General features: G+C 58.5%; 4 protein-coding genes across 4 annotated transcripts; all 4 read right to left on the bottom strand.

The window, feature by feature from the left end:
• Positions 1-373: 373 nt before the first annotated feature.
• On the bottom strand, positions 374-1,696 carry LMXM_34_1580 (putative metacaspase; the record flags this gene model as incomplete). Its single annotated transcript, XM_003879104.1, has 1 exon — positions 374-1,696. The coding sequence occupies one exon, from the start codon at positions 1,694-1,696 to the stop codon at positions 374-376; it is 1,323 nt and encodes a 440-aa protein (XP_003879153.1).
• Positions 1,697-2,933: 1,237 nt separating this feature from the next.
• LMXM_34_1590 (conserved hypothetical protein) lies at positions 2,934-4,670 on the bottom strand (the record flags this gene model as incomplete). Its single annotated transcript, XM_003879105.1, has 1 exon — positions 2,934-4,670. One exon carries the CDS (start codon positions 4,668-4,670, stop codon positions 2,934-2,936), a length of 1,737 nt encoding a protein of 578 aa, XP_003879154.1.
• A 1,761-nt stretch (positions 4,671-6,431) lies between these two features.
• LMXM_34_1600 (conserved hypothetical protein) lies at positions 6,432-8,759 on the bottom strand (the record flags this gene model as incomplete). The annotated part of the gene is made up of 1 exon (XM_003879106.1): positions 6,432-8,759. One exon carries the CDS (start codon positions 8,757-8,759, stop codon positions 6,432-6,434), a length of 2,328 nt encoding a protein of 775 aa, XP_003879155.1.
• Positions 8,760-9,570: 811 nt separating this feature from the next.
• Positions 9,571-12,432, bottom strand: LMXM_34_1610 (conserved hypothetical protein; the record flags this gene model as incomplete). Its single annotated transcript, XM_003879107.1, has 1 exon — positions 9,571-12,432. The coding sequence occupies one exon, from the start codon at positions 12,430-12,432 to the stop codon at positions 9,571-9,573; it is 2,862 nt and encodes a 953-aa protein (XP_003879156.1).
• Positions 12,433-12,723: the final 291 nt, after the last annotated feature.

Raw genomic sequence — 12,723 nt, forward strand, 5'->3', positions numbered from 1 at the left:
CGTGGTGGAGGTCAGACGTCTAGAGGATCGCATCACCCATTCTTTGCAACAAAAAGGGGCCGCCTCAGCAACGTCACTCTTTACCGAAGCAAGCAAAGTAAAAGCGTAGCGGCAAGAGAACCAAGAGAAAGCGCCCCACCACCGGCGGTGCCCACCCCTCTCCCTTTGATGAGTGGGTGCAGCCCTAGTCGCATGTCAATATATACACACACATACACGCGGAGTGTGCGAAGGGGCGAGGTGAGGAGATCAGAGAGCTGGAACCTGTGCCAAAGCACTGTCTCCTCTTCTCACTCTCCTTTGACTCGCCTGCAGCGGCCAATGGCGAAGAGGCGGTGTGGGTGCGTGACACCCACACATATTCTGATGTGTCTTACCCAGGCGGGAGCCGGCCGAACGTGTACTGGGCTGGTGGGGGCTGCTGTGGCCCGTACTGCGCGGGTGGAGGTGGCGCGTACGGTGCTGACGGAGGTGCAGGTAAGTACTGCGATGTAGGACACCCCGACACACCAGGAGTTGCCTGCTGCACCGGTATCCTTTGCGCCAGGTATTCCTGCGCTGGGTAGCCAGAACCCCAAACTCGACGCTGCGGCGGAGGGTAGTAGCTTTGCGGCGGCCGCGGTACGTAGGCTGGGTAACCCATCGGGGGCGGCATCGCCTGCGGCGGGAGGCTCTGCGGAGGTTGCTGGTACTGCTGCGGCACGCAATGCATCATGGATGTGTTCACCGTAATCATGCCAAAGAGGGAGAAGGGCTTGTACAGATCAATTGGCTTCGAGCTGGTGAGCTGCGGCACCTGCACCCGACCTTTTTTGCGCAGCTCCTCTCGTGTCTTGAGAAGAATATTAAGGTAGGAGAACCCATGCGTGTTCAGAAGGGACCACGTGAAGGCGAGAGTGGCCGCACCGTTCGCGTGGCCGCCGTTCTGCACATCTGCGCTGGTGCCGCTATCCGTGCACCCGCTGAACATGACAACGTCGCCGTTCGAGAAGTTGCCGCGGCGTACCTGTTGCATGTACTCGCGTGCCCCGCCGCCGCCTACTCTCGGCGTCACGTAACTGAAGGGTAGATCCAGCATGCTGGCTGAGTGACAGCAGTCAAAGACGCACGTCATGCGCACCCCAGGCGGCAGCGGGGCTACGAGCATGAGGAAGAGATCATCGTCGAGAATGCTGCCGTTCTCGATGTGGTCGAGTGGGATGAGACACTGGTCGTACTTCTCTTCCGTGTCTCGCCTCGCCTTGGTTTGTCCGCCGTGGCCGGAGAAGTGAAAAAACAGGACATCACCGGGGCGTACGTCGCCGGTCAGCCACAGCATGTGCTTGATGATGTTTTCGCGGGTGGGCATGGCGGAGAAGCCGGGGAACGACGGGTCGTCGACGAGGATGCAGCACTCGCTAATCGGGAAGGTGATCTGCTGCAGCGTTCCCAGCATCGAGCCCACATCGTTGACGCAGCCACGCAGTGCGTTGCGCGTACCCGTGTAGTTGATTCCGATGAAAAGCGCACGGACACGGCCGCCGGTGTACGGCACCGGGGCACGGTAGGGAATTATGGGCCGCACTGTGTGAATGAGCCGCCTTCCGGCATTAATGTCAACCCGTTTGGGCCGGTCAACCAGAAGAAGGCCGTTCGCGAGCATCGGGATCAGAGTGGCGACGGCCCCTATCCCCAAAATATCAAGAAAGTCTGCCATTCTGTTTTCCTTTGCCTATACTATTAGACTTATTATACCTCGGTTTGGAGGGGGCACTGGGCGAGGAAGCGGAGCGGAGCGGAGGGGGGTGATGACCGGTATCCAACTGCTTCAGCAACGCTGGCAAGGCGCTACGGAGAATGAAAGGATGAGGTGTTGTGTAGTGGTGGCAGAGGATTTTCGAGGTGACAGCAGAAGTGCGAGCCAGTGGAGGCGGGAGGGGGGGGGATGGGATGAGAAGAGGCCAAGATAGAAGAAAACGTGGAAGGGAAGGAATGCGTGTAGAAACCCCGTCGAGCGTTGCCGGGGCTCATCCCCCACCCCCCGGACAACCAAACGACCCCTCCCTCCAATTGAGGACGAGATCGTTGTAGCAGCCGTTGCCGACTCCACTGCATTGATATGACTTTCTTCACCCACACCACCAAACGCCTCAACAATGCGGCCGCTGTCGGCGCTTATTCTAATTTTGTTTGGCTGCTGCTGTTGTATTTTGTGTGGCGACGCATGACGAGGAGCTCCTCCTCTTCGTGGCACTCAACGAAGTCGACATGTCTCGGTGTATTTAGCTGAGAACGACCGGTACGGAGGGCACCACTATGAAGAACTGCCACAGGACATATACAGATCGGTCTCAAGTACAGATATCCTCAGCGAGTGAGAAAGGGAGCTGGTGTCGCGCATTGCCTTTGCAAACGCCCCCCTCCCTGTGCACCTTCTTCTTGCGAGGATTATCATGGTAGCTCGACGTCAGTGAGCACGCTTGTGCGCGCTCGCGCATGCACGCCTGTGTGGGCCCTGAGAGAGGGGTCGATATCTCCAAGCTACAAGAAATTCACAGTGAAGTAAGCGAAGAAACACCAGAGCATGCCCAGCTTCTCCCGCACTGTCCTCAAAGAAGAGGGCGTGCCCTCAAATATACATATTCACGTGCAACGTGCCTTCGGCAATGAACAAGGACAATCTGTGCTCGTGAGCAGTTGCCGCACGACGCGGAGAGGCAATCCACACGTACAAGCGAGTTTGTGGGTGCGCCAACGGTGTGCGTTACCCTTGTCCTCCGCTCCCCAGTTTGTTTGACGGGCACGATTGGTTGCCCATCATCATCACCACTAGCATCGGCTCCAGAAGAGAAATCAAAGGAGGCAATCACCAACAGCAAGTGGCCCAGAGGCACGCACACACGCACACACACATACATATATAGACTCAGACCCACACAGCTTCTGTCCTCCGCCTAGAATGTCCACACGTGATCACCAGGGGTAAGCTTGTTCCTCAGGAGGAAGCACTCCGTGACATAGCGGCTCGACGGAAGAAAGGGGCTAACGAGAATGTCTGTGGCGCGGCCCGCGATCTCGAGGTCGACCAGCTCCGTGAAGCCTGGTGTCGCGGCCTCAGCTTCCGCGTTGGTGTACGCTGGGAGAAGCAGCGGCCGAAGCTGCGTCACATCGTTCACGGCCAGGAGCGACTCCAGGGTACTCCGCTGATCTTCGGCCATGGAGAGGTAGACGTGATCAAAGATGTACGACGCCTGGTCCCGCACCTTCTGGATGTACTCGATCATCATTTCCAGCGAAGGCGAGCACTGCACGCGGCGGTCGTCCGAGATGTGCTGTCGAAGCCCCGTGATGTTTGGGTAGTTTGCCTTGAGGTACTGGTAGTGAAGCCCATACTTGCGATCAACGACATTATCGCACTGGAGACGATCGTAGTTAACGGTTTGGTGGAGCACGACAGCCAAAATCTTCTCCTTGTGCCAGCCTCGTGCCTCGTAATAGCGGAAGGCAGCGTCCCGCACCGACGGACTGGCCTGAATGAGGGAGCGTGCGGCCCAGAAGTCGTGGGTGCCGTAGTGCGACTGGACACGGTCTCTAAGGCAGGCGAGCTTGTAATGCTCGGTCCATACGGCGGAGTTGCAGTCGATGCAGAACCGAAGGAGTGGGCTTGCCACGAGCTCATGCAGATAGGCCACATCCTTCCCCTTTTCCGATACCTGCATCTCCTGCGGAGGCGTCGTGTCTGATAAGTACTTGAAGTCTGACTGAAAGGTGAAGTTAGGGTTTTGGTGGCGGTAGGCACAGAGGCCGTAGTCGGTAAATCGCTCCAACGCGGTAGTGACTCGCATGGGGAGCAGCGGCATGGCGGCCTTGTCCATGCCGCGCAGCGGCTTGTCGTAGACGCTGCGGTTGAAGAAGACGGGTGCGTCTGATACAGTCCAGGCGTCCCCTTCTTCCGCCAGGGTGGGCTGAAACGCAATGTCGGTCGTGTTCGCCGATGATCCTGGGAAGGTATTGTTCGTCATAGTCCTCTGCGCTTCCTCGTCCCGCTCCACAAATTCCTTCATGATCGCTTCGTCTTCCGTGGCATAGCCCCAGCGCTCGATCAGCTCCGAGTCGGTCAGCTCCACACACCCGGGCGTGCGACTGCACCAATTGCTGTAGAAGGAGCGTAGCCGCTGCAGCCCTTGGTTCAGCATGACAATGTACATTCCCTCACCGTGCGTGATCTTCTGAATGGACACCTGAAGCGCGTCGATGTCGCGCTTCAGCTCCTCCACCTCCAACCGAACGAGAGTGTCATTCTCGTTCGGCTCTTCCAAATGTCGACGCACTCCCGCGTGCGTGGCTGTGCAGTTTTCTCGCTTCATCTCAATAGCCCTGTAGGCATTCTCCTCGGTCTGCTGATCGGCCTCCAGCGCCGCCACCGCCTCTACCATCTCGTGCACACGGTCGTTGTTCAAGCGCTCGTTGTCGATGAGTTTCTGCGTTTCGCTCTTGCACACGCGCAGCGCCACTTTCAGCTCGCTTTCAAGCACGCGGAGCTCCACCAGGCGCGGCGGAAACCCGCGCTCGGTGTGGCGGACACCCGTGTGATAGCCGAAGGCAAGGCACCCCACAACGATGATGATGACAGACGCCACCCCGATGGGGTGGAGCGCGAGCCGCGAGGGGTGGCGAGGCTTTGACCGCATAGCGTACCCTTCTGTGTTGTTGCGTGTGTGTGGGGTGGGGGGTGGGAGGGGCTGTTTCTCGCTGGGATGGCAGGTTTTCTGAAAGCTCGAAAGGGGAGAAACAAAGCCAGACACGACAACTTAATGGGTTCTCAAGCAAACAACGAAACAAAAAGGAGGAAGTGGGGGGGGGGGAGGTTAATGAATGGGTGGGGTGGTGGTGGTGGTGGTGGTGGCGAGATGCGTCCGCTGCTCTTGAGCCCAACACATAGATGAGGAGATATACCGGTACGTATATAGATATGTAGATTGGTATCCCGCTCTCGAAGCATATATATATATGTATATAGATAAAGAAAGGTGAGGCTTCCCAACGAAAACAGAAGAGGGATGTGGGGACAAAGGTGTAGAATGAGCACACTGAGACAAAATAAAAGAAGCACGGGCGCATACATACCCCCCTCCCCACGCTATCCGTATGCAGTCACTGACACACACACACACACACACACACACACACACACACATACACATACACACACATACACATACACACCACTATCTGAGAGTCAAAAAAGAGCAACAGAAGAATAATGAGAGGAAACCAAAAAAAGGACGGGACACGAGAACACGCTCGCCTTCACCACATGGCACCGTCCTCCCTGTTGCAAGTGGGGAGTCCGTCTAACTCGTATCCAAAGGTGTTGGGTGAAGTAACACTGAGGTGGGATAATCGGTTGCGGCCTTGGGAGAGAAAGTTGGGAGGAGGGGGGAGGAGGAGGAGGAGGAGGCGAGGACGCGTGAAAATGGAATTGCTGCTGCGGTGAAACAAAGGAGAAACAACTCGTGTCGTGCTGCGTTGGAGGGTACTGATGTTCTCGACGAGCAAAAACGACAGTGTGCTTCTGGTTTTTATTGCTGCTGCTTCCTTCTCTTGTAGCACGCGTGCGCGTGTAGGGGATGGGGTACGAGGGAGGTTGTCGGTGGTGAGAACGGAGGGCGGAGAGAGAACGAGCAGGTGAGGGGAATGGACATGGCGTGCGATGGTGCACTACATTACCAGATTGGCATACAGAGAGAAGCTAAAAAGAGAAAAAGCAACACCAGAATCGAAGAACGCATTGTCCTCCGCCTTGCCTGCTTATCTGCGACCATACAAATAGGCATGTGTGTGTGTGTGTTGGGCGTCATGGCACACGCAAAGGTAGGAGACCTGATCAGCAGCAACAGCTGTGCACCCGCTTTTCCGGCCATCCTGCCGCCTCCTCCCCGCTTCGCCACCCAAATCTCAGCGAAGCGAGGAGAGAACCACTCGCAACACACACCCACACACACAAACAGGCCAGCTCAGGCCTGCGCGGATGAGAGAAATAAATATAAGGTAGCCATTGATGATGATCCGCCGCCTGTTTTCTGAGGACTCCTAACGTGCACACACCTCTGCACAAATCCCTCCGGCCTTTCCTTCTGTTTCTCTGGCTTATGGCATAGAGTTGTCGCACCCACACACACACACACACACAGACATTCAACGGCAGCCAGCATGCTACAACTTTGCGTGTCGCAGGAGAACACCCAGCCACACCAAAGGAAGCCGTGCCACATACAGATACACGACTCCCCATCATGCAACGGTCGCATTGATTTCTCTTCCCCTGTGTCTTACGCCTATCATGTGCTTGAGTGGCGCATGGGTCGTGTAACGGGGAAGGCGTGAATGCATGTAGCTGTCTTCACCCTCCCCGTCCCCCCGCATTCGAGCAGCGTTCCTCTTCGGCCCGTTCAAATGGAGGTCTGGTGCACGTGAGCCAACTGTTCAGCCAAGGCGCGACTGCGATCTGCTAGGCTCGGGTCGTGGTGGACGTTGTGGATGCTTGCCAGCTCGTACGACTCGATCAGCAGCGGCAGCACACAGCTGGACACGTGGGCGGAGCCAGTAGACTCCCCTGTTTTTGGGACACGCATGAGCTGGCGCAGTGAGAGCAGCAGCGAGGTGCCGTGCTCCACAAGGGTGAAGATCGTGGACGGGTGCACCATCGCATGACACTCAACGACACTCTTCAAAGCTGTTTCGATCGTCTGCAGGCACGTAGCCGCCACCGCGAGGGCAAATTCGAATTTTCGAGATGATGACCGCGATGGTTGGCCCTGAGCAAGCACCGCGAGAGACGCGTCGGCTGCCGTCGCGGCTTGCCGATATGCCGAGAGCGCCGCGGCAGCGCACAGGTAGCGTCCTAGCTCCATGTTTGCGCATGCGTCTACGGCAATGAACCCATTTTGGACGGCGGAGCCCACCGTGTAGAGCTCCGCGTTCTCCAAGGCATCTTTGCTCGTCAGCTGACGGCGCAGCTCAGACTCAATGACCTCCGTTAGATGTGTTTGCACGGCCAGCCACACCGCGCGCACACCGTTGCCGCTGTTTAGCTGCGTCATGATAATATACCGGTGCGCGTCCCGGTAGGACTCGGAGTAGTAGTATTCCATGGCGGACCACCACTTCGCTACAGCCGCGTGCTCCGGCAGCGCGGCCTCCAGCTTTGCGCGCACTGCCTGCTGGTGGTCACTGCTAGTGCTCCACGTCGTGTGGAAGAAAGCACGCAGACTGCGGTACACAGTCTCGTCTACCGCGGCCGCCGGCGCAATGGCAAGCACGATTTCGCTGAGGAAAAGCGGGTCATTGAGGGGCGAGTAGCAGGCGTAAAGCCCGGCAATGCGCCACGTGCGCGGATGCATTGCAAAGAGCCGCGCGTAGGCCGTAACAAGTTCGTTGCGGCAGAACGTCAAGTGAATCTCGGCTGCTGAGGTGGAAACGACTGTCGGCGCACACAGGTCGGCGATATGGGCCGTCATGCACGCCAACATAAAGCGCCGCGTTGTTGTCGCACTCGGCAGCTTTGCGGCGGCTGTGACGGTGTCGAGGCTCACCGTATCGCTAACTTCATCTGCGTCGTCGTTGTCGCAGTCGTATGCCTCTTCATTGCTGATACTGGAGGAGACCGCCGCCTCCTGCGGCAACGTCTCTGCCGCAATCGTCGCCACCTCGTGCATCGCCGCCACCATGTCCGCTACCGAGCCCACGCCGAGAATTGCCAAGACACACGCGTAGTACCACTGACGACCATCGGTGTTGTCCCAGTTATCCACGTACTTGGCAAAGACAGAGTATACGCGCTGGAGGCCAGCGTAGGGCTCTATGATAGCGCATACCGCTACTAGAAAATCTGTGGCGGTGCGGTGCGAGTCGAGGCACCGATCGCACATCCGCTTCGCATCCTTCGTGATGAGCAAGAGGATGTCTAAGGAGGCGGCGCAGAGGTCTTCGACCAGCTTGTCGATCACGGTGGCCCCGTCGGCGCTGCTGCCGCTGCCATTGTCGTTGCCGCTCTGGCTGCCTCGGGACGCACCCAAAAGAATGATGCGCGAGTCCTGTAGTTCGTCGTTCGCGGCCTCCACCCACTGCCGGTGGCTCACCGGGTCGTGAAACGTAACCGTGAGCAGCCGCTTCACATTCACCAAGGCTGTTTCCACCTCCGCGGTCAGTAGTGCTGACCCGCCGCGGCGCAGGTACAGCAGCAGCGCGTCGATGAGTGACGCAGCGGCGTGGAAGTGCCCAGTGAGAAATGCACCTTCGATGCGGCCTAGCACGTTCGACCCGAGCTCCTCGACAACAACGTCCGAATCGATGCGCGGGTCCTCGCGCTGCAGCTGCCGAATCACCGCTCCGGCGTCTGCGAGCTCATCATCAAACCAGCTGTGCCACTCGACAATGGTGGCGCTCGCGTTTACGCTGTCGACCGCGCCCTGTTCCACCACTCTTAGCACAGCGGAGACGAGGCCCCAGAGTTCCTTGGCGTCGGCGTCCGCCAACTCCTTCACAGCAGTGCGGTACAGCTCAGACCAGGCGCTGGGCAACAGGTGGCTGCTATCGAACTTCTCCTGCGGCACGAGCGCCTTCGTCTTCATCACAAGCGACACAAAGCCCAAGTCCGACTTGCTGTGGGGCTCTTGCGCGTACCGGGAGGCCTGAATCTGGAAAAAGGGCTTGCTGGCTGCGCGTATGGCACGCACCAGCGCATCGGGAAGTGAAGCGCCGTAAGAGGAGTGCTGCATTGTGCGCTTGGCGGAGTGTTCAAGTGCTACCGCGCTCTCTTTATTATTATTATTCTATACTGAGTGTGCGTCGTGCCAGCGAGCTCTAGAACCGTGATTCAGCTGGAGCGGCAGAGCGCGATAGAGAAACCACCCACGAGGTCGAGCTTCTGTAGCTCCGTCACTCAGCGACCGATGCCCGATACTAGCGCAACGGTATCGCCAGAGGAAAGGGGTAAAGTGTAGATGAAGGGAAAAAGCATGCGGGGAGAGAGAGACTGGAGGCGGAGGGTGACCCGTGGCGGCAGCGATGTCCATTAGAATCTGCAGTCGTTCGTCGTGCATGAGCACAGAGTCTCAGCCGTTCCTCATCCCATCCACCCCCCGATGTGGTAGTCTTTCTCTTTTCCGCCTTGTCTCGAAGCGTGCGTGTATCAAGGGTCGGTCGCCCATACGAAAAACCCGCGCATGCGCGCACATCTGGTTGCACGCCAAAAACGGTCGTCTTCGCCAGTGCTTGCGAGTTGTGCATTACTTCACCGCTTCGCTTTTTTCTTTGATGATGCCCTGACGAGGCTGCGTGCACGCACACACACACACACACACACACACACGCACACACACATGTACAGCGCACCGCTTGGCAGAGGTTTCGTCGCATTTTTTTTTTCGAATGAGTCGTTGGGGGACGTAAGAAGAAGAGGAGCTGTATCGCGCATGCTGACCTGAGCACACCACAGGAGCGCATACACTTGGCGTGACGAGTTTATGTGGGTGCGTCCCTCGTCTTCCTCCTGCAGTGCTGGTGATCGTGGCGTCGCACGCTTGCCTCCTAATGGCGCGCGCGCGGCTGCGATACGCGATCAAGCGGGGGGTCGGAGAGGTCGATTTGCTTTGCTAAAGAGACGTCCCGCTGCTGCGCCTCCTCGCCCTCCGTGGCTTCCTCTGCGACCTTCGACTCTGCGTCGCTGCAGTCGGCAGTCGCTGTCACGCTCGCCCGCGTCGGAATTGGGGTAGCCTGAAGGCTGTCGGCGATGGCCGTCGCCACCTGCTTTGCCAGCGTCGCGCGCTGCGGCCAGCCCCACAGCAGCAGCGCGAGGCCACCGGTTAGCCCCACGGCTACCAGTAAGTCTTTCAGCACACGGTAAATGAAATCACCGATAGTGTCCTGCAGCACCGTTGCAACTGCCATGCGACCGACGAAGTACACCGCGACGCGTCGCACCGCCGGTAGATCGTGCGAGAAGAAGGCGAGGAAGTACTGACACGACAGCCAAGGGAATAGGTAGCGAAGCGTCAGGGCATACAGCTTGCTGGCGAGGGGCAGCACAGACAGGCCGACCAGGACCAGCGTGGCAACTGCATGCAGCAGGAAATACCACACGCACTCAACGAGATGGGCACGCACCAGCATCCAGAATCCGTTGATATGATTCGCAAAGGAGCTCGGCGGCAGCCACGTTGCCACGCTGCTCGGCATGTAGCGAGAAAACAAGTTACGGGCCGGCGCTTGCTGTTGCTCTGCCAATACAAACATGTGCAGCTCGTTGCGCATCGCGATCCCCAGAATCGCCGTCTGAAGGAAGGTTACAGCCATGTGAATAGAAAAGGAGGTGGCGTTGTAGTGTCGCACTAGACTGTTCGCCCAGTCGAAACCCACGACAGCGTGCTTGGCGAATACACACGCCACCGTCTCGCAATGGGCTGCGAGAAAGGTCAGCACTAGCTCGAGCGCGGCCCACTCGTAGTGCCACACACGCTTCTCCAGCGCCCACATGAAAGCGCAGCAGCGTGCAACGTAGGCTAAGATGCCGAGCTGAGAGATACCTCGCCGCAGGCAGTGCAGTAAAACGACGAACTTCGGTGCCAAAACCGCCAAGCCTTGTGCGGCGATGATCAGCAATCGGGCAATCGGCTGCAGAGCTACGCAGAACGCGAAACAAAAGGCGTTCTGTAGCGCCGAAACGATCCATAGCGTGACGCGGTACTCCGCCCTCCACGCCCAAGCATATACGAACCACAAACCCGGCACCAGATCGAGGCCGTCCAGGGCGGCAGACACGGCGGCGACGACGGACGTACGCGTTTGTGCGCCGGCGCGGAAGGCTGAACGCGTCGCGTGCGCGCGCCTAAAAACAGCACACCGCGACGACGGAATCGCCACAGCGCGCAATATGGCCCTCTGCACATCGACGGCGCCTTCCTCAGCGTCGATCAACGCCTTTAGCCGTGCAGAGGAGCCGCACAGAGCACCTCCCGCAAAGACAGCGACTTGCTCCGCCCCACGCTTCACGCATGGCGCCATCTGCACCAACCAAACTCCGCACTGTTGTCCCAGTGCGGATGCAGCCTCGTAGCTCATGCGAGATACCATCAGCACCAGCGTCGATGCCGGTACGGCGACGTGACTCGAGAAGAGGAGGAGGATCTCCTGCACACGGTGCACGTAGCCGGGGAGCTGCCACCCAAGCCACACGGGCAGCGGTGCCTTGGCGACAAACGACGGCGGCAGCTTCGCCACGTCTACCTCGTCGACGCACTCAATTAGCGACGAGGAAACAGCAATGCCAAGCTCTCTTTGCAGCTGAGCCTGCACTTCCACGCATGACTGCTCAGAGTCGGCGCCTACATGGAGCGACCGCCACGCATAAGGTGCGCTACTCGTCGAGTCCGCTCTGCGCTCCGCCTCTGCAAACGTTGGTGGCGGTGACGATGGCGACGGATAGGCAGCCCAGTGAATGGTGACGTTGCGCAACAGGATGCTGTCCCGCAGCCGCAGACAGCGTACGTCCACGAGCGAAGGGACAGTTGTCGCCGGCGGGGGTATGGGGTCGGCGCCTTTGTCGGGAATCATACAGTACACATGACTGTGCCGAATTGCGCCACGGCGGCCGACCAAATTGATCCTGTCACTGCCCACCGGGGTAGGCGCAGTGACATCGATATCACGCGTGTAGTGCGACAGCTGCGTGTTATCACCGCTGGCTATTATGTGGTGCGTGGGAAAAGGGAGCTCGGCGCCTTGCGTGATGCGATTTCCCTGCGGGCACTTCTTCACGCTTCCATTGCACACACCGACTTTCCGTAGGCCGTGCGTCCACCACGGTGGCAGCTCAAGCGGTAGACTGGGCGACGCAGCCGCCACCGTTGAGGTGACCAGAGGTGACGCGCTGCCCTCGATTTTCACGTTTTCATAGTATGAGTAGATGCGCAGAGCGGGCAACGACGGCAGTGACGAGGGCGACTCATCTGCAGTGCGTGGCGGGGGAAGAGAAGGGATCAGCACCCGTTGGCCCTGCACGAGTGCGGACACCTCCAGCCTGGTCAGGTTCACCTCTTCCACAAATGCAGGGCCAACCACATGCATCAAGGCGAGGGAGTAGAACACAAAGCTGCTCACGCCGATCCAGCGGAAACTCCTTAACGACCAGCAGAGCGCCCCGCCGGTGACGGTGGCGAGCAGCACCGTCCACGATAGAAGGGCGCTGACATTGCCAAAGAGAGCGACAGCGGTGATCAGTACCGCCGCGCACACACTATGCTCCAGTAAAGGCGGACAGTAGCCATCCCTCGCCACGTGACTAACAAGGACACCGAGCGCATAGAGGACGGCACGAGTCACGGCAAAGACAGCCACCACGCCACAGAGAACGGCTACACCAGCGTAAAAAATCGTCTCCTCACAGCGGAACATAGCCACCTTTCGTTGTTGGTGTTGGGACAGACGCAGACTAAACGTCGAAGCTCAACGTCTGCGGTTGAGGCGAGGCAAAGAAAAAAAAACAAAGAAAAAAGGGAAGGATTCACTTCACACGAGACGGCGCCCCAGGGGAAGGGATCCGGGCAGTGAGGGGGACGGCGATGGCCAACAGCAGCAGAGGCAAGTCAGGCACGTGGAGAGAAGTGGGTGAGTGAGAGAGGGAGAGAACAGGAAGAGGAGCGGATAGAGATGAGAGGCGATCGGAGGCACAGGAGAAGAAGCACG

The sequence above is a fragment of the Leishmania mexicana genome, chromosome 34, assembly GCF_000234665.1.
Source record: "Leishmania mexicana MHOM/GT/2001/U1103 complete genome, chromosome 34".
Lineage (NCBI taxonomy): Eukaryota > Euglenozoa > Kinetoplastea > Trypanosomatida > Trypanosomatidae > Leishmania > Leishmania mexicana.